Genomic DNA, 20,986 nt, shown 5'->3' with positions numbered 1-20,986 from the left:
GTCATTCACTAATGTCATTATCCATGTTTAGCCAAAGGAAATAAATCAAGAGCAAATCACATGCAACCCTACTTCAGAATGCTCCGAGGCGAGACCACAAATCCTGCGGAGGCCTCCCAGATGCAAAGAGCAAGGGAGCCTACCAACCAGCTCGGGAAATTCTCACAAAGTCAGAGCAGGTGGTGAATTGTGACATCATGCTGTGACCTCAAGTCAGAGGTGGCAGGATGGAGGGAATAGAAGAGAGAATTTTAAAGCTGTGTTAATAATTTGGATGAATGTTTAAAGCTCTGTCCTCAAAGATGCTAGATGATGAAGTCGAGAACTAGGAGAGGATGGGGTGTGTGACCTAGACCAGAGGCAAGACCCAAGGCATTGGGTAGAGAAGCAAGACTGGGTCGCGGACTAAGCCTAGTACTACTGGGGCCATCAATGCCATGCGTGTTGTCATCCATTGCTGGCTTCCAACGGGTGTCCAGACACTTCGCAGAGCTCACCCCTCCTGCCAGGGGAGAGAGCCTTCTTGTCAATGGCGATCACTCACAAGCACCCTGAAACGAGCCCTGACAGGTACAGGCGCAGCGGTGTGGAAGGGACAGCCTTGCCCCGGCTCTGGGAAGGGACCAGACAGTGGTGAGCCTGGCCCCATTGCAGAGGTGTCACTGACTTCCTGCTGGTCTCGTGTCATTGGGTAGTTGCTCCCCTCGTGGATCTTAAAAGTTTTACTATTATCACATGAGAATCTGAAAAATTGGTTTCTCTTTAAAATAAGGGTTTCATTCTTTGAAAAAAAATGGAGCTATTACACTCAAATCACAATCATACGTGACTAACAATCAGAGTGATACTCACACCCCAGGCCCTGCTCTAAAGCTGTGGATTGACTAAGCTAAACCTTATAGAAACTATAGAACATCAGTTACCATTGTTAACATCCCTATTTTAAAGCCAAGGAGACTGATCACAGAAAAATTAAGTGACTTGCTACGGGCACTCCGGTGGTAAATTATGGAGCCAAGCTTTGAATCCAGGCGATTGGAATCTTGAGCCCCATGTCATTAACCCCGAGCCCATGCTTAAATCAAATCAACACTTTGCTCAAGGAAAGTGACCAGGGGGGTCTATAAAGAAAAATAGCCAGATCGCCTGTGTGACCAGCTTCCCTGGTCAGTGCAGCTCCAACAGTACCTCCGGTCATTCCAGGGTTATAGGAAAACAGACTCCTGAAAAGGTTTGAGGTGGCTGACAGTACAAAATGTTTTCTGTGCTTCTGAAGCAAGTAAAATTTGATTTACCATAATAGACACAGAATGATCGTGTTTATACTTACAACCTGGCATTTTATTGTTATTCCCCTGAATAACAGTGAAAAGAGTTTTGTAACCCCCAGGTAACGTGGCTCCGGAAGAAGGAAAGGAGGGTGAGATTTCGCAGCAGCTGCCGTCACAAATCAGTGTGCAGTTGCTTCTCTCAGAGCTCCAGGCTCAACTCCTGGCTTCACACACGTGTAAAGGGAAGCCCCGTGAGAAGTCATGTAACGAGGGGAAGACTCCTTTTCCTTCCTGCAAGAACCTTTCTGAAGCAAGGTGAGAACTGAGCTGACTAGATTCTGTGTGAAGAAAGAGAGCCAAGCCAATGGTGTAGAGGACGGGAAAATGTGGGTCAGCTTCAGCTACTTCCTTTACTCCCCCCACCAAAAAAACCTGACCTTATAAACAGAAAAGAACATTCTGAATTCCACAAATAGATGAGTGACTGGAGAACTGAATAAATTAATGAATGAGTGTGATCCAGGCCTCCTCCGGGGTGGCTCTTACAGTGTGAGAACAGTTTGATCCTGAATCGCCCAGAAATGCTGCGCACATAACAAGGCCAATCAACACAGTCGGCTTCTGAATATTCATGCACAGATGATGCTCCCAGCCAATATGTTTGATTTTTGTGTTTATTGATAGATGTTCAAATTCACTGAGCAAACCAAAATTCTAAAAACAACAACAAAAATAACACCCCACAGCTAAGAAACAGAAAAGAAACACATCGAGAGCTTACATTATTTCTAGATAGGACTGCCAGATAAAAATAACTTCATTGTTTATCTGCTTTGTATTTAACCTATTTCTGGGCTAATAACCCTGTATAGGAAATAGAGCTGAGGGCAGTATCTGGGGGAGTCAGAAGCAAGGAAAACCAGAGGAAGAATCAGAGAAGCAGACAGAGAGTCTGAGAAAATCTGGAGGGAGAATCGGGCACGAACAGAGCTTCTGTTGAGCCCTGACACCGGCCCAGGGGAGGGGGGCGACCAGGAAGATGCTCGGTGAGAAGGGCCTGGGGGCTGTGCAGTTTGACCCTTACAAAGTTGATGGTGCTTCTAAGAAGTTCTAAATCAGTGGTTGTCAGTGAGGTTGGGGTGGAAATGGGTGCAGGTTGGAGTGACCGATAGCATATCAGAACTGAAATCTATGTTGGAAAGAGCCCACTTCCCCTCTGCAGGATGGGGGGAGAGACACAATATATGTGCAACCCTTATCAGCTCAGAATTTATGTGGTGTGGTTGGGGGGCTGTACTGTGGTTAGTGACACACAAAATAAATTATAAATATTTTCTTGCACTTTTTTCTTGAAAACCATGAAGATCCCTAGTTTACAACAATTTAGCCACAAGTCCTTATCTTCAACCTACTTCCTCGCTCTTTTCCAGTGGACCCCTCCGTGATTTCCTCAGCCCTCAGCCATTCCCTGCTGCAACCGATGCTTCCTTCTGTTAAACAGATCAATCAGACCTCTATTTCCAACAAAAAGGCCCAACATCCCCAACCCTGTCCCTAACGATCTGAAAGATGATTTCAAAGAGGGGGAAATGGAGCTGACTATTATAAAACATACTGTTAGAACACAGAACAGTGCGCATTTTCTTGCCCTGTCCCTGGTAATTTGAAAAACTCTCCAAATGATTCTGATATCTGGCTGCCCGTGTGTCTTAACTCAGACAGAAAGCCTTTTCACTTCTTGAAAAGTACTATTTTTTGGCAAATTTCTCCCTGCAGATTTCTTCTTTCTGCACTGAATCCAGAGAGAGGCGCCACTGCATGGGAGCGGATATCTGTCATCTGTCCCTGGGAAAACCACAAAGTTCCGGGCCACCAGTGGGTGGCCTGAGCATCTACCTGCATCTCGCGGTCAAGGTTCCTGGCTAGACTGCCCTCACTGGAACAAGATCTTAAAAAAACAAGGCAGACCTTAGGAATTCCAGTCACCTTCCCAACTGGAATGACCCTGCGGGTGAAGCTCCCCAGTGTCCTCAAGCTGCGGGATGGGTTCACATGGAGCCCCGGGGTGGGCAGCCCGCCCAGCAGGACGCTGGAATGCGGGACTGATCTGAGCCTTCCAGCTGGCCTGTGATGCCCCAGGGGCCAGAGTCCCACTCTGCTGGTCTGACTCCTCAGGGTCCTTTGGATTCCAAGTGGTTTTGAAAAGGTCCCCGGACTCCTGCCCCGGCCATTTCACCCCCGAAGCCCTCTCCCGAACCCTAAAGGGGGAACTTAAGTGTGAACAACCCCAAGTCCGGTGGTGACGAGGCCTCCGAGCACCAGTCCTGATCTACCTTTAAGGAAAGAAGTTTCAGACTTGAGGGAGGCTATGCTCAGATGTCTCAAAACTCAGGGTGATGAAGGTTTCTTAGGCAAAGTCCAGCGACAGCTCCGTTCACCCCTGACATGAGGCTGCCGATGATCAACTGACCCCTGTAGCCAGAGAGGAGGAGCGAAAATTACTAAAGAAGACCCCGTTCCCAAAGGAAATTGCCTTTAAAAAGTCTGGGACCTCATTTGCTGGCTTTGGATTCTCTTTCTCTCTCTCTCTTTTTTAAATCATTGATGAGAAAGACGGAAAGAGAAACATCAATCAGCCGCCTCCTGTATGCCCCCTCACCAAGGATCGAACCCCCAACCTAGGTATCAACCACGAATCAAACCCACAAGCTTTTGGTGGACGGGAAAATGCTCCCCTGACCAGGGTGCTGGCCTTGGATTCTTCAAGGGTTGTCTTAGCTTCATGCCCCCGATGTTAATAAAACAAAGAAAAACAATGAACCTACCTGTGAAATCCAAATTCAAACTTTCTCATGATCCCTGAGTATTTTTTTGCCTCCATGGTGTCAATCAAGACCACATGCATGCACACTCGCGCGCGCACACACACACACACACACACACACCCCAATGTCTTTTCAAAAATATAAATGTTACTGCCTATAAAATCGTGAATCCCATCATTTTTCCTGTTGGCACTGGGTCATGGTAGGTCTCCCGTTGAGATAAATGGTTGGCTTGTGTGTTCCATGCAGCGAGGGTCTGGAGTTGTGGGTGTCTGTGAACTCCCGGCACCCACCTCTCTGCCTCTGTGCCTCTTCTCACCTTTGGCCACCAGATGGCATTCTGGAAACATTGTCAGCACCAGAGTTTCTGCTCCAAGGCTTTTCTGCTTTACTTCCAACTGGCCTTCCTCCCTCAGTCTTCTCTATTCTCCTCCAATCCATTCTCCCGAGCGGCTTCCTGGAGTGCAAATCTGTGTGGTCTCAGGAAACTTATCTAATCCTCTCTGCTGAGGTTCTTTGCCCTGATGGCATGGGTGTGCGCGCAGCCTAAGGCGACGTAGAACGTTGAAACCCAGGGAGTCCCGCAAAACAAGCTTTCCAATTGAAGGGACAAAAGCAAGACCACCTTTGCCATTTGCATATGAGGCATAAAACCTGGAAAACGATACAAGGTGAAAAACCATCTCCTGCACTGAGAGCTTTCTCTGTTCCAGGCACTGTGCCATGTACGAGTATCATCTCACTGAGTCCTTACCACGGACTCCTGAGATGGGTTACAGCTGTGCTCTGTGGAGAAGGGAACTAAGGCCCAGAGAGGGTAAGCGACTTAGGCGCTGTCTCCAAGCAGGTGAGTGTCCTGTGTGTCTCCAGAGCCCTGCTCTAGGAAATGGTCCCTCCTGGGGCCCATGGGCTTCGGGAAGATGGTGTGACACCTCCAGCAGTGGAGTGTGGGGTGACAGGAGAGGGTGTGGGGACGAAATGGCACAGGAGAAAGGATGGTGTGGAGGTGGGGTTTAGCCTAAGCCTGTCCCTTGGCTACCCCTGTTCTAATGGCCACAGGCCTCCAGGCCAACAGGCCTCCTGATTGGAGTCACTTTTGTCCCAACGGAGTACCTCTGGTCTCAAGGACTCAGCTGCAAACACCCATCTAGGGGAAGCTGGCCCTTAATTCCCAGCACTTCAAATGCTCTGTAAACCTCTGGACTTGACCTTGAAGTCGGGTGTAAGTCTGGGAGAAGGCTGGGCACAGCAGACTGAGGAGGGGACTGAGAGGCAGCGAGCCACCTCCAAGGGCACCCAAGACTGCCCCCTCGCCTCCTTCCTGGGCCTCGCCTCTGCAAGGAGCAGTGTGCAAGGAAGGCACACCCTCAAATATCCTGAAAGAGTTGGGGGGCAGCAAGGGAGTATCATTTGGGGAGCTCTGCCATAAACAGCAGTGGGGAGAGAAAAACTGGAGGAGGAGGTGGGGGGAGGGGAAGGTGTGGGACAGGGAAAAGTCTAAACCTCTGAGACACAGGAGCTGGAGGCTGGGGGATCCCCAGACAGGAGCTCAGGCTGGACCAGATGCTGAGAACAATGGGCCTCAAGGCTGGGAAGCAGGAAGGAAGGGGGCAGCAGGTGATCAGGCCAGGGAGGTCCTGGCCAAGGCCATGACCACTCTCATGGGTCCCTGTGGGTAGGGGCTACCCTGGGGCCCAGGTGAGAGCCAGAGCCAGCCATGGTAGGGAGGAGCTGTGCAGACCCTAACAGCCACTCTGACAATACGTCACTGCCTGTGACTCAGGCTGGGCTGGGCCCTTCATACATCATTTCATTTCTCCCTCACAATTTCCTGCTGGAGAGCTACCATTCTTACTCTCATTTGCACTCTGAAAAGGAGGTGGTAAAAACCCAGAGAGGCTTGGTGACTTGTCACACATGTCTCAGCTGATAAGCTGCAGAGTTGGGATTTGAACCCAGGGAGTTGGGCTGTGATGGCCACTCCCTTAATCACAGCTGCTTCCCATGCAACAAAAGTGGGTGATCAGGACAGAGTCAAGATTAAAGGTAGATGAGTGTAGGAAAAAGATCAGAACGGGAGAGGAATAATGCCAGGCACGAAGAGAGACGGGAGCATGGCTGCCCAGGGGGCCCCAGGCCCGGGGCAGCTGGCAGGGACTCAGGCTCTCTGCTCGCTCGGCCACACAGGGGCACCACTTCCCTCAGCGGCCACCTCGCTGTGTGAACAGCACCTTCCCCTCCGGCAGGTCCCCAGAGCCCCTGCCGCATCCTCCTCAGCAGCAGGCTGCTGGGCTTCACGGGAAGCGAGCTCTCTTTCTCTAATTGGCATTGAAACTCACAGCCCTCCCTTTTCCTGTAGGTGGGGTTTCCATAGGAAAAAGCTGCTTCTCTGTTTCCCCAGCCAAGCAACTGTTTGGAAGTCAGATCCCCACATCCTGCTTTACTGGGTCAAGTCCCTCTTGGACTGCTTCTTGCCCATCATTGGCTGGAGTGGAGCAGCGGATGCCCCTGTGCTGGGTCTCCCCTGGCAATCTTACTTCGTCGGTGCTGGGACCTCTCGGATCTATTCGAATGAAGATGGCCTTGCCTGAGAATCCTGCTAGTTTCACCATCATTTAATTATGGGTCAAGGCTGTGCCTGCAGGTCTGGGGGCAGGAGAACGGGGCTAATCGAGCCCCTCCAAAAACACTGGAGGACTTCCCAGCCTTTGAAGAACTTTGGCAGTTTCTGAATCTAACCCATTCCGGCGGTAAGCATGATGCCACTTCTTCAACTTTTGTTGGGGCTCCTGGGGCCAGGTGGGTACTTATTCCTTTCAGGGGGTTGTCAGGAAGTGGCTACTCTCACTGTGAAATACCAAGTATCCGAGGAAGTGCCGTCTGGCACGGTCATAGGGAAGCTGTCCCAGGCTCTGGGTTGGGAGGAGAGGCGTGGGCAAGCGGGGGCTGCCTTCCAGGTCTTGCAGCTGTCTCAGGCGCTCCCCATCCATGTGGACTCTGAGGAAGGCTTGCTCAGCACAGGGAGGCGTCTGGACCGGGAGCAGCTCTGCAAGCAGCAGGATCCCTGCCTGCTTTCCTTTGATGTGCTTGCCACAGGGGATTTGGCTCTGATCCACGTGGAGATTCAGGTGCTGGACATCAATGATCACGAGCCACAGTTTCCCAAAGGTGAGCAGGAGCTGGAAATCTCTGAGAGTGCCTCTCTGCGCACCCGGATCCCCCTGGACAGAGCTCTGGACCCGGACACTGGCCCCAACAGCCTGCACTCCTACTCCCTGTCTCCCAGTGAGCACTTTGCCCTGGATGTCATCGTGGGGCCCGATGAGACCAAACATGCAGAACTCGTGGTGGTGAAGGAGCTGGACCGGGAAATCCACTCGTTTTTTGATCTGGTGTTAACTGCCTATGACAGTGGGAACCCCCGCAAGTCAGGCACCAGCTTGGTCAAAGTCAATGTCCTGGACTCCAATGACAACAGCCCCGTGTTTGCTGAGAGCTCACTGGCACTAGAAATCCAAGAAGATGCTGTCCCTGGTACTCTCCTCCTAAACTTGACTGCCACAGACCCTGACCAAGGCCCCAACGGAGAGGTGGAGTTCTTTCTCAGTAAGCACGTGCCTCCGGAGGTGCTGGACACCTTCAGTATTGATGCCAAAACGGGCCAGGTGATTCTGCTTCAACCCCTAGACTACGAGAAGAATCCTGCCTATGAGGTAGATGTCCAGGCAAGGGACCTGGGTCCTAATCCCATCCCAGCCCACTGCAAAGTCCTCATCAAGGTTCTGGATGTCAATGACAACGCTCCAAGCATCCACATCACATGGGCCTCCCAGCCGTCGCTGGTGTCAGAAGCTCTTCCTAAGGACAGTTTTATCGCTCTCGTCACAGCGAAGGACTTAGACTCAGGAAACAATGGTCTGGTCCACTGTTGGCTGAGTCAAGAACAGGGCCACTTCAGGCTGAAAAGGACCACTGGCAACACATACATGCTGCTAACCAACGCCACACTGGACAGAGAGCAGTGGCCCCAATATACCCTCACTGTGTTGGCCCAGGACCAAGGAACCCAGCCCTTATCAGCAGAGAAACAGCTCAGCATCCAGATCAGCGATGTCAACGACAATGCACCTGAGTTCGAGAAGAGCAGGTATGAAGTCTCCACTAGGGAGAACAACCTACCCTCACTTCACCTCATTACCATCAAGGCTCATGATGCAGACTTGGGCATTAACGGACAAGTCTCATACAGCATCCAGCACTCCCCAGTTTCTCACTTGGTAGCCATTGATTCAAACACGGGGGAGGTCACTGCTCAGAGGTCATTGGACTATGAGCAGATGGCCAGCTTTGAGTTCCACGTGATTGCAGAGGACAGGGGACAGCCCCGGCTCTCATCCGGCGTCTCTGTGTGGGTCAACCTCCTGGATGCCAACGATAATGCCCCAGAGGTGATTCATCCCCTACTCAGTGATGGAAAAGCCAGCCTCTCAGTACTTGTAAATGTCTCCACAGGCCACCTTCTGGTGCCCATTGAAACTCCCAGTGGTTTGGGTCCAGCGGATACTGACAAAGCACTGCTGGCCACACACGGCCCCCGGCCATTCCTTTTGACGACCATTGTAGCAAGAGACGCAGACTCAGGGGAAAATGGAGAGGTCTTCTACAGGATTCAGAGTGGGAATGAAGCCCGCCTCTTTGTCCTCAGCCCCGACCTGGGGCAGCTGTTCATCAATGTCACCAATGCCAGCAGTCTCATTAGGAGTAAGTGGGAGCTGGAGATAGTGGTGGAAGACCGTGGCAGCCCCTCCTTGCAGACCCAAGCCCTGCTGAGAATCTCGTTTGTCACCAGCATGGACCACTTGAGGGACCCAGCCCCTGATCCTGGGGCCCTAAGCACATCCGTGCTGACGGTGATCTGCCTGGTTGTCCTGCTGGCCATCCTCGGGCTGATCTTGGCTTTGATCATGTCCATTTGCCGGACGGAGAAGAAGGACAGCAGGGCCTATAACTGTCGGGAGGCTGAATCCACCTACCGCCACCAGCCCAAGAGGCCCCAGAAACACATTCAGAAAGCGGATATCCACCTCGTTCCCATGCTCAGGAGCCCAGCAGATGAGCCTGGTGAAGATGAGCAGCTCCCCAAGGATGTTAGCAAAGAAGCAATGATGGAAGCAGGCTGGGACCCCTGCCTGCAGGCCCCTTTTCATCTCACGCCAACCCTCTACAGGACCCTGCGTAACCAAGGCAACCAGGGAACACTGGCTGAGAACAGAGAAGTGCTGCAAGACACAGTCAACCTCCTTTTCAACCATTCCAGGCAGAGGAACACTTCCCGGGAGAACCTGAACCTTCCTGAGTCCCAGCCTGCACAGGGCCAGCCCTGTACAAGGCCCCTGAAGGCGGCAGGCAGCCCAACAGGGAGGCTGCCTGGAGACCAAGGCAGCGAGGAGGCCCCATTGAGCTCACCAGCCTCCTCTGCAACCCTGAGGCGGCAGCGAAATCTCCACGGCAAAGGGGCCCCCACAAAGGAGTCAGGCCCCCATCAGATCCTGCGGAGCCTGGTCCGACTGTCTGTGGCTGCCTTTGCGGAGCGGAACCCTGTAGAGGAGCTCACTGTGGATTCTCCTCCTGTTCAGGTACCTTGGCGTGGGCAGCTCTTGCTCTGGTCATCCCTGGACCACTAACAACAGCATTAGACAACACCATTATTCACAATCCTCATATTCATTCCTTAGGCTCACCGGGCACTTCATGGTGCATTGTGTGCAGCCATTCAGGGTATAGCTCTGAGGTCAACAGAATGATCTGTGTGATCCTGGATAAATTACTTACTGTCTCTGAGCCTTAGTTTTCCTATCTGTAAAACAGGAATGACTGTAAGAGCATCTGCCTCAAAGAGTTGTCCTGAGGATTGGATCAGTTAATTCCTAGATAGCACTTGCTCGGGGAGCCTGGTGCAAGTAGACACACAGCAAAGGTAGGGACTAAGAATAAGAGCTTTGGAGCAAGGTTGCCCGGGTTCAAATTCTGGCTTCACATCTTTCTAGCAGTGCACCACAGGGAAGTTACTCAGCCTCTCTCTTGAAGATGTCCATGTTAATAGTACTCATCTCCTAAGGTTGCTGGAGGACAAATCCTCTAGAAGACTGTCTGACCCATAGATAGCACTCAGCAAATGATTATGATGACTTCTGCAAAGCCCCTTCCATCTCCACCGGGTCAGGCCCCTGTGAAGCAGGCTGGCACGGGCATCACCACCCCCAGGCTCGGGGGCTACACACCCCCTGCTTGAGACCCCAGAGCTTGCTGCCTGGGTCTGCAGGATGGGGCAGTGAAATCCAGGAGTTAGGCAGGTCTGGGCTCAAATTTAGCATAGCTACTCAGAAGCTGGGTAACCCTGAGCTTCATTTTCCTCATCTATAAAGTGGGGGTTAGGATGCCAAACTTACCCTGTATCTACTACCTCCCAGGGGTTTGAGAATTAAATGGCAAAGTGTCTAGAGACCTAGGATTTATTAGACACAATGGGAAACATTTGCAGAGATGATGCCTGATACTGCGCTCATATCTGCTCCCCGGCACCCCAGATAATTTTCCCTGTGCCAGGCTGCCCGTCCGAGCGGCACTTCTGTTTGGCCAGGGCATTAGCGAAGGCATCCTGGGGAGCAAGGACACAGCTTCCTTCCCCCACCCCCGCCCCAGGAAGCGGCCTGGAGAGGGCCCAGCTGCTTTCTCAGGAGTCTTGCCCTGAGCTCGATGCAGCCCCAGAGATTGCCCAGAGTCATTCATTCATTCATTCATTCATCAAATGCTGACTGAATGACCTCTTTATGCCAAAAAATGGTTTTTAGTAAATAGAGACAGTAGGCAGCAGACTCTGTGGTTGGCCCCAGGGGGGTTATGGGAAGAAGGGTGCCCACTGGGGATCAACTTGAAGGCAAAAGGAAGTTCACCTGACATCTTTTTCGCAGCACAGTGCCACCGTGGAGTCAGATTGAAGTTCAAATTCCAGCGCTACCAGTCACTGCTGTGTAGCCCCTGTGGGCCTCAGGTTTCACACCTGCAAAATGGGTGTGATGGTATCTCTTCCCTTGAGTTACTGTAAGAATGAAATGAATTACATACTACTTGAGAGTTTTTAAATGCTTATCATAAGATTAATAATAAATGACATATACTTTTACTCATTTAATCTTATAACTACAGCCACTATACAATCAGGATCTTATTATATCATCCCCTTTTTACTGTTGAGGAAACTGAGGCTCAGAATGCTTAAGCAATTCTTCAAGACCTCATTGGTGGGAACTGTGGCAGGGGCAGATTTAGGATTTGGACCTGAGTCCAACTGACTCCAGAGTCTGGGCTCTAACTGTGAAGTGACCTTGAATGACAGTGCTCAGCTCAGGGAATGGCACTCAGGAAGTGTCCCTGAGATATAGGCTGTCACTTGGGAAAAGGGTAGCAGGTGCCTCAGGAGGTGGGCTCTTCCCTCAGGCAGACAAGAGCCCTGGTCTCCCGAGTCACACTGAAGCCCCAGTCCTGGACACCTTCCCCTCCAACTCTCCCCTGACATGCGCACTTTCTGTCTCGCCTCTGCTGGGATCTGCGGAAATGGGGGAGAAAAAGGGAGGAGGAAGGGCCTTCTCGGGGAGCAGTGCAGTGGGCTCGGGAGACAGACACCGTGTTTCTGGGAGAAATAACCCAACCTTCTTGCATTTGTGGAGCCTTTCTTAAAGATTTTATTTATTTTTAGAGAGAGGGAAGGGAGGAAGAGAAGGAGAAAAACGTGGATGTGTGAGAGAAACATTGATCAGTCGCCTCTTGTATGCTCCCTGATCGGGGACTGAACTCACAACCCAGGCTTGTGCTCTGAATGGGAATCCAACCGGTGACCTTTTACTTTGAAGGATGAAGCACAACCCACTGAACCACACTGGTCAGGGCTGTGGAGCATTTTTAACTTTCAAGCTATTTAATACTGACAATTAGATTAATTAGTCTAATTAATTTCTAGCTCCACCTCAAAGGTCTGAGTAGGTCTAAAAATCTGCTTGACATTACACAAACTAGAAATGACCTTGAACTAAAACTCAGCCTCCCCAAACTTGGTCTGCAGGGTCTGGCACTGACATCCTGCCCAACTTCTGCCCCATTCTCCAGGCATCTCCTCTGGCCTTTCAGTGTCAGGGCCTTCCGTGTGGAGCACCCTTCACCCCAGGCCAGACCCTCACCCTCTCTCCACTTGCCACACTCCACTGGAGTCGGGGTCTCAGCAGAGGTGCCCAGCATGCACTGTGAACTCCATAAACACTTATAGAAGTGCATAAACTTCTCCCATTTCACCCCACAGACTCCTCTTTGCTCCATGTTGGGTGAGTAGCCCCCTTCTGCTCCCACAGACCCCCAACATTTGCCCACCCAATGTAATCCCTATAGTAGCCGCTGTGCCCTGTCCTCCCTGGCGGACTGCAAGCGCCCTCAGGACAGACATTGGGCCTTGCTCTCATTCTTATTCCCATAGTGAGCACAGGGCCTTGGCACAAATGAGCACTTACTAAATACCAGCTGGCTGAAGGAAAGCATGAATCAATGAATGGTTAAGTGACATCGTTTTTGCCTTCTCTACAGCCTAGTCTTACATCTGGCCACAAAAGCTGGCTGAGTGCTTGAATACTGCTGAAGGGAGGGAAATAACTCTTCAACATAATTTTGATCAAAGTAATAATTAATTTGCGGTCAGGAAATGCCTTTTTCACCCCCATTTCCACAGATCCCAGCAGAGGCAGGTCACGTGTAGGGGATGAGCCCAGAGGGTCCTCATTCTCCCCCCCAGATGCCCAGGGCCTAGGGTGACAGAGGCGAAGCAGGGACCCTGCCTGTGCAGGTCCCAGCCTCTGTCACAGCTCCCTGCTCACCACCCCGGTCTGAGCACACAAACATCTGAAGTTGGAGGAAAGACTATAAAAAGAAAGCGCCAGCATTGAGGGAAACATCCGGCGAGGAAGTATGCTGGGTCGGAATTGTGTGGAGTCAACAGATTTTTCCTGTCTCGTAGCAAATCTCCCAGCTGCTGTCCTTGCTGCATCAGGGCCAGTTCCAGCCCAAACCAAACCACCGGGGAAACAAGTACTTGGCCAGGCCCTGCGGCGGCAGGTAAGTGCACGTAGCCCCAGCTTCCCCAGCTTCCCCTCGGGCCTCTTCTCTCCTCTGCAGCAGTCTCTGAGAGGTAGGGAAGGGAGCACCTCCCAGCCAAGGCTCCCCTGGGACAGTGCAGTGGACAGCATCCCTGCCCCCCGCCTAGGCCACTGGGGCCTGGAGCAACTGTATTTATAGCATTTACAGGACAGCGTCACTAAGGAAATGACTTCATACCTAAGGCTCTGATTATCTGTCCCCTGATTGCAGAGGTGCAGGCCTAGGGACTTCAGATCTGCAACTTGCAGCTCTCTTCTCTTGACCCTTAAACATAATCTGAAATGGCTAAGGAAATGGGTTCGTGCGTGTGTTCCTTTGGGCTGTTCCAGAATTAGAGAGACCTCAAGAGGACATCTAATCCAACTCCTTGTTACAGAAGGAGAAACTGAGGCTCTAACTAGTTTGATGCACCCAGCCATGTAACTTGAGCGAGTCAGGTAAATCCCCAATCCCTGGTCTCTCATCTCTAAAACGAAGGCCACCACACTTCCTCATAGTGATGGGGTGAGGATTTAGTGGTCCATGTATTCTAAGCCCATAGCCCCATGGCTCGCACACGGAAAGTGTACCACCAATGCGAAGTCCTTTCCTCTTAAAGGGACTTTGACCAAGGTCATAAAGCCAGTGAGTGGCAAAGCTTGGGAGAGAGCTCTCAGTGCTGTTGCCTTGACAACCTGTTGCTTCTTTTTTTTTTTTCCTTGTTTTTTCAAGGATAGTGAGAGGTAGTAGAGAGCAGCGCTGAGTACTCTGGAGTCATAGCAGCCTAAATTTGAATTCCCACTGGGGACCTTGGGCAAGCCGCATTATGCTCACAAGTCTCGGTTTCCTCTTATGTAAAATAAGAATGATAATAAGAGAACTCCTTACAGATGTGAAAGGTTTCATGAAAAGGTGCATATACCCTGCAAAGCATATGGCCTGACTCAGAGTAATTGCTCAGTAACATGAGTTGTTGTCATCCTCACTTGCAAACCTGCCTCCTCCCTGCTGATCCCTGCAGAGAAGCAGAATTGACCACAGGAAAGCCAAAAAACAGAAAAGACCCCCAGGGCTTAAAATCCCTCAGGGAGCCATTCCTCCTGCTGGGATGATGAGGGGCCAGCCCTGTCCACCCCATGCCAGGAGGTTTCAGGAACTGGCCTCCCCCAGGGGATAAGAGGAGTCCCTGGGGGAGAGGAGCCCAGCCTGAGACAACAGGAGGGGGCGGAGGGTTAGTCCATTCTGAATAGCTTTGGGATGTCTCCTCAGCAGCATCCTCCATAGGTCTGCTCTTCTGGTCTGGGATTCGGCCTCAAACAGGGAGCAGGGAACATTCAGTCACCCAGTCCACAGAGTGAAGTACCTACTATGCGCAGGCTCCTGTTCTGAGCCCTAGTGAGAGGGCAGGGAATGAGACAGACAAAACCGCTACCGTCGCTGGAGCACACAATTGTCAGAGGGATGAATGGGTGGGTGGGTGGTCGTACAGATGGAAAGATAGACAGATGGTGGATGATTGCACCGGCTCAACCAAAGCTACTCATCTCCTACTCTGTGTCAGGCAATGGGAGGGACAATAGTGAGTAATCGCACAATGCTTTCCTAATCACTCCTCTTTTCCAAGTGCTCACAATGTGCCAGATGCTGTGCTAAGCTCTTTACATACAACGTCTCATTTTACCCTCACCACGCCCCTTGAGTTGGGTGGCATAAACTCGGAGTAGGCAGGAGGGCTGGAATCAAGTCACTCAGGCCGGTCTGACTCTGAAGGCTGAACTGTGGGTATCCCGGTGCCTGTGCAGACCGATGAAGGCTGGCATGAACAGAAGAATGTCCATGAGCTGGAATGAATGAACCTGCCTGTGAACTGGCTCACTTGTGGGCTGAGTGGGTTTCCTTTGCAGGAGTGCAATCCCAGACACAGAGGGCCCAGGGCCCAGGGCTGGGGGACAGGCAGAACCAGACCAGGAAGAAGGACCCTTGGACCTTGAAGAGGACCTGTCTGTGAAGCAGCTGCTAGAAGAAGAGCTGTCCAATCTACTGGACCCCCACAAAGGTAAGGACTCCCCAGGGTCACCCTAACCCTCCTCCTGACCCCCGCACTCACATGACCAGGCTTCAGAGTCCTGCTCCAACCTGCCGCTGGGAAACAGCCTTTCTGTGTCTGGGGAGCAACACCTGCAATATTTTACTTCTCCTGGAGCTTCAAATGGTCTCTGTTGGTTTAAAGACCAGATTCTGCTTTGATTATTCATTTTACAAATCATCATAAGAATAGCGAACGATTGCTGAGCTCTTGGCATGTGCCAGGTACAGGAAACATCTTCAACCACATTATCTCATTTAAGCTTCCCAACAGTCCTTGGAGGTAGATATTAGGCGCTCCAATTTAGAGATAAGCAAACTGAGGCTCGGACAGATAACTTGGCCTGCCCAGAGTCACCTAGCTCATTACTGACTAAGGGGAGCCAACCTCCTGGGCCTGCCTGGTATTGGGAGACCCTGCCCCCCACCCCCCACCTCCTGAACCACTCCTTTGAATTTCTTTGGTGTTCAAACGTCCTTTTACCCTGAGAACTGAGTCAGCACTTTAATGTGCTAACATCTCTAATGGAAACAAACTTTTTTATAGAGAAATAATTTGTTTGGAAAATAGATATGAAATGTGAACTTTAATTCAAGAGCCTGCTAGCTGGCCCCGCTGCTGCGGACACCGGTTAGCCCCCTTTGGGGGTACACCCACGGGTCCAACCTTCCCAGGCTGTGTCGTTCCTGCAGTGAGCAATCCGTTTCTCATCCGTACATATCTGGAGTGCTCTGTCTGGCTGCAAATGCACTTCGGGCACAGCAGGTACCTCCTTTCCTTGGTTAAAAAAATATACGGCTAACATTTCCCGAGTGCTTTTAACGTACTAGTCCCTGTTCTCAGGGCCTCGCAAGAAGCTCCTATGAGACAGGGACAATTTGTTATGCCCATCTCATAAAGGAAAGATCTGACGGGCAGAGGTGTTAAATAATCTTCCCGAGGTTGTGCAGCCAATGGTTATTGACATTGGCAGTGTGGCTCTAAACTGAAATTAAGTAAAATTAAATCTGATTAACATTAAGTGCGTGTAAATGGAAAGTTCAGCTCCTCAGTCATACCAGCTACATTTCAAGTGCTTGACAGCCCTGTGGGTTAGTGGGTACAGCCTTGGACAGCACGTACATAGAAAGTGTGGCAGGACCGTATTATCTAGAATGTAGAGCTGTGAGGTCTACCACAGCAGTCACTAGCCACATGTGAACACGGCTAGTCTTAATTGAAATGTGGTGTAAATATAAAATACACTCCAGATTTTACACACTTAGTATAAATATATATATTATCTCAATAATTTTAAAATACTGTATCGATTATGAGATAAAGTAATGACATTAAGTATAAAAATGTTTTATAAATTAATTTCACGTTTTCTTTGTACTTTTTTAAAATGTGGCTACCAGAAAATTTCAAATGACCTCTGTAGCTCACATTCTGTCTCTATTGGGCAGCTCAGCTTGGGGTTCAGTCCCCACAGCACAGAGGGCAAGAAGCACAGGGGGTGGGGGTGGGGTGAAGAGGGCAACAGCAACACAGACACCTGAGCTGCTCATGGGCCTGGACTTGGACGAGGCTGCTGGTGAGGGTGCGGTGCACTGGGCTCTTGGCGGCATCAGATGAAAGCCCCACCGCTTGAGGATGTGTTGCGTGAGTTCGGTGAGTGCTTACGGCAACCTGAGATGAGTACGTCCCAGGTCGGCCCAGACTCCACCTGCCACAGAGGGAATTTGCCGTCACCTTTCGGCCGTTCCCATGCGCCCCAGTGGTTTTCTCATTCCAAGCTTCATTCCTTCTGACCCTTGTACCAGGAGAGGCCTAATTCTGTAACAGCAAAAGAGTTCCAACCCTATTACCCCAGAGCCTCAGGGAACTAAGGTTTACATTTCCCAAATGTCCAGGGTTAATATTTATGTTCATTCAATCACTCAGTAAATGTTCACCAAGCCCCAGGCATGGGCTAGGCCCACTGGGAAGGGGCCTGACCCTGCCTCACAGGCTGCACGGTTCCATGCTCACGAGGCAAGATCGAGACTGGTTTATATCAATATAAACAACAATTACCTATATTTTGAAATAACTTTTCCAAATTACATCAGCAATATTTAGTTAATGTAGAAAAATATAGATAAAAAGAAAATTAATTACTTCTGCTCTGGATAATTTCAGTTAACACTTTGACGTGTCTCCTAGAGTTTTATTCTATGCACAGATTTAATGTTTCCTTTATCTTATTTTTAATTTTTTTCCCTTGTATTGAATTTATTGGGGTGACATTGCTTAATAAAATTGTACAGGTTTCAGGTGTACAATTCTATAACACATCATCTCTATATTGCACTGTGTGTTCACCACCCCAAGTCAAGTCTCCTTCCATCACCATTTATCCCCTTTTACCCTCTTCTTCCTCCCCCCACCCCCTTTCCCTCTGGTAAGGACCATACTGTTGTCTGTGTCCACGTTTTGTTTTCTTAATCCCTTCACCTTTTCCACCCAGCCCACACCCCCCTTGATCGTGACAGCTGTCAGTCTTCTCTAGGAGTCTGTTTCTATTTTGTTTGTCAGTCATTTTGCTCATTAGATTCCACACATGAGTGAAATCAGATGGTACGTCTCTTTCTCTGACTGGCTTACTTCATTTAGCCTAGTGCTCTCTATGGCCGTCCAGGCTGTTGCAACGGAGGATGCCTTCTTTCTTTCTTTCTTTCTTTTTTTTTTGGGGGGGGGGGCAAGTAGTATTCCGTGGTGTAAATGTAGCACAATTTTTTAATCTATCATCTACTGAAAGACACTTGGGCTGCTTCTAGATCTTGGCTATTATAAATAACACTGCAATGAATGTAGGGGTGCTTATGTTCTTATGAATTAGTGTTTCAGGCTTCTTTGGATATATTCCCAGAGGTGGAATCGCTGGGTCACAAGACAGTTCCATTTTAATTTTTTGAGGAAACTCCATACTGTTTTCCATAGTGGCTGCACCAGCCTGCACTCCCACCACAGTGCACAGACTTCAAAGCCATTCACCTTAAACAAACGTTAAATACAAGTCCAAGTAGATCTTGTGCTTTTTTTTTAAGACACAGTTTCTTAACCACAAGACATTCTTTCTTCTTCTTGGGTCTCTACCATCGGGCCTGGGACTAATTTTCGTGTAGGGAAAAAAGTGTAATGGTGGCACTGGAGAGCTAGGAAAGTTTTCCACTGCCCCTTTCCCGGGACAGCCTGCGGAGGGCGAGTCCCTTCCCAGCCTGCCTCTAGGACAGGGTTTCTGGTAGCTTCAGAGCGTGGGGCCCAGTGGTGACAGTGCAGACCTTAGCAGGCCTGGGAAGTCCAGAGGCCATGGGTGGGCAGGCGCCTGGAGCATCCAGTGGGAGGAAGGGCCAGCTCTTCCGAGTGGAGAGGGTGGTGCAGTCGCAGGGGGCTTCAAAGCCCTCAGAACTGGAGTCCAGTCTGGATTTGGTTGCCTAGTACACATGTGACTTAACTTCTTAGAACTTCATAGTTTCCTATCCATAAAATGGGATAGCATTCTTGACTCCAAATGCTGTGTGGAAGTTAAAGGAGACAATTATGTAATTGCTTGGCACAGGTGTACTTAGCAAGAGCTCACTGTTGTGCGTACAGACAGAGGGCAGCACCAAGCCAGGAAAGGGATCCTTCCCCATTTAGTGGTGCACCTGGCTGTACGGGATGGGCGAATGTACAGCATTGTTTAGAAACAAGCCAGCTTCTAGCTCTAGGCCTTTCTTCTGCCTCCTCCTCCCTCGGCTCATGGGCAGCTTCAGTCAGCTGCCTTCCTGCCCAGTGAGCTTCCCTGTCAGGGCCTCTTCCTTCCTGTCCTCCTCCGGCTACCCCGTCCGTCCCCTGCCATTTCCCTCCCCTCCTTTGTTCAGTACCCTTGCCCTGCCCACATCCCACCGTGGTCCACCCTGCCCTTCCATGGCCCCGCCCTCACTATTCCCTCTGTCCTCCCCACAGGCCTGGCCCTGGAGCGGCTGAGTGCCCCAGATCCTGCCTGGATGGCCAGGCTCTCTCTGCCCCTTGCCACCAACTACCGTGATAACGTGTTCTCTCCAGACACTGCAGCCTTGGAGGAGCCGAAGACCTTCCAGACCTTCGGCAAGGGGTTGGGGCCAGAGCTGAGCCCAACTGGCACGCGGCTGGCCAGCACCTTTCTTTCTGAGATGAACTCGCTGTTGGATATGCTGCTGGTGCAGCGTGCCAGTGTGCCCGTGGAGGCCGCCTCTGAGGTGCTGCGGCGGCTCTCCGTCTGCGGGAGGACCCTCAGTCTAGACCTGGCCACCAGTGGGGCCTCAGGCATGGATGTCCAGGGGAACCCAGGTGGAAAAACAGGGGCCGAGGGCAGGACCAGAAGCAGCAGCAGCAGCAGGGGCCTGTGGATGCAGGGACAAGGGGCCCCAGGAGATATTAGAGAGTCCAGGCCCTGAGGATCCTTGGACATGTTCTGGTTTCTAAAACTGTTGAGCTCACTAAGCAGAGGAGGCTCGAGAACTTCAGGTTGACTGATGCCGCCCCACAGAGTGGGCAGAACTAACAGCTGGCTCACCAAAGCAGCCCCTTGTGAGGAGCTAACTCTGCTGCTGAATTTTTTGGAGGATGCAGGTAGTTTGTGGCTGAGATCGTGTTTGCTGGTAAAACACATGTGGAGCCTAGAGGGCCAGTCCTCCAGTGGAACAGATGCTGAGGAGGGTCACAAGCAGGACAAGGATGGCCTTGTTGCATACTGGAAGGTGGGAGGCTGGACTTGGGATGCCAGGCAAAGCTCTGTGACCTACTAATAAAGGCAAAGCAGTGGCTTGTTCTCCTGTTTACACCTCTCGGGAGGGATGAGTAACAGAAAGATGGGTCTTTGTCCTCTGCTCCCCAGCAAGAGAATCAGGCTGGGCCTGGGCAGGAGTGGGCCACAATGGGGTTAGCTGTGCAACAGTGGACACGCATGCCATTGACCCCACTCCTCTGTTGTCACATTATCAAATAATACGCTTCTCAGCTGGAAAATTAGGGCTCAGAAAAGTGTGACTATTTATAAAGCATTTACGTGAGCCAGATACCAGGCTTACAATAGGACTTAATTAATAATTTCTCAGCAACCCTGAGTGGGAGGTGCTATTATCCCCATTTCACAGACAAGGATATGAGTTTTGGAGAGGATGAGTGCCTTGCCCAAGATCCAGAAGAGTAGATGCAGAGTCAGGATTTGGAGCCAAGTTTGTCCAACACCAAAACTCACGCCCTTCACCTTGACAATAGACCGACAGCCAAGGAAAAGAACAGAAAAGCCCCCACAGGTGAGCTTTTGGCAGTCACGGACTTTCCTGAGCTCCCCTCCACAGACGCTGCGGAAGTGTTTCCGAAGCTGCGTGCGCAGGCAGTGTGTCTCTCTGCTTCTGAGCCCTGGAGGAGAGGGACTTGGGTCCGACCCGACGCAGGCCAGGGCCTCTGCAGAATCCTGCCCTTTCCCAGCAAGTGGCCCTTCAGGTACAGAAGCCATCTTTCCAGAAACCACCATTCGTAGGTAAATCTTCCTGTCACGGCAGGTTAGGACCAGTGAATTCAGGTGTGAGAGGAGAGTGTGTGAACCGGGTCTGTGAAATCGACACTGACAGCAGCGA

At 50.8% G+C, this 20,986-nt stretch overlaps 1 protein-coding gene across 1 annotated transcript; it reads left to right on the top strand.

The window, feature by feature from the left end:
• The first annotated feature begins 6,469 nt into the window (after nucleotides 1–6,469).
• PCDH12 (protocadherin 12) lies at nucleotides 6,470–20,175 on the top strand. The gene is made up of 4 exons (XM_037062806.1): nucleotides 6,470–9,732; nucleotides 13,155–13,252; nucleotides 15,178–15,329; nucleotides 19,332–20,175. Exons 1-4 carry the CDS (start codon nucleotides 6,853–6,855, stop codon nucleotides 19,799–19,801), a joined length of 3,600 nt encoding a protein of 1,199 aa, XP_036918701.1. The 5' UTR covers nucleotides 6,470–6,852; the 3' UTR covers nucleotides 19,802–20,175.
• The last annotated feature ends 811 nt before the right edge of the window (nucleotides 20,176–20,986 follow it).

Source organism: Sturnira hondurensis, unplaced genomic scaffold (assembly GCF_014824575.4).
Source record: "Sturnira hondurensis isolate 20B ecotype Veracruz unplaced genomic scaffold, ASM1482457v3 Scaffold0001120, whole genome shotgun sequence".
Classification (NCBI taxonomy): Eukaryota; Metazoa; Chordata; class Mammalia; order Chiroptera; family Phyllostomidae; genus Sturnira; species Sturnira hondurensis.
The sequence above is the reverse complement of the archived record's forward strand: the minus strand, read 5'-3'. Positions and strand labels throughout refer to the sequence as shown.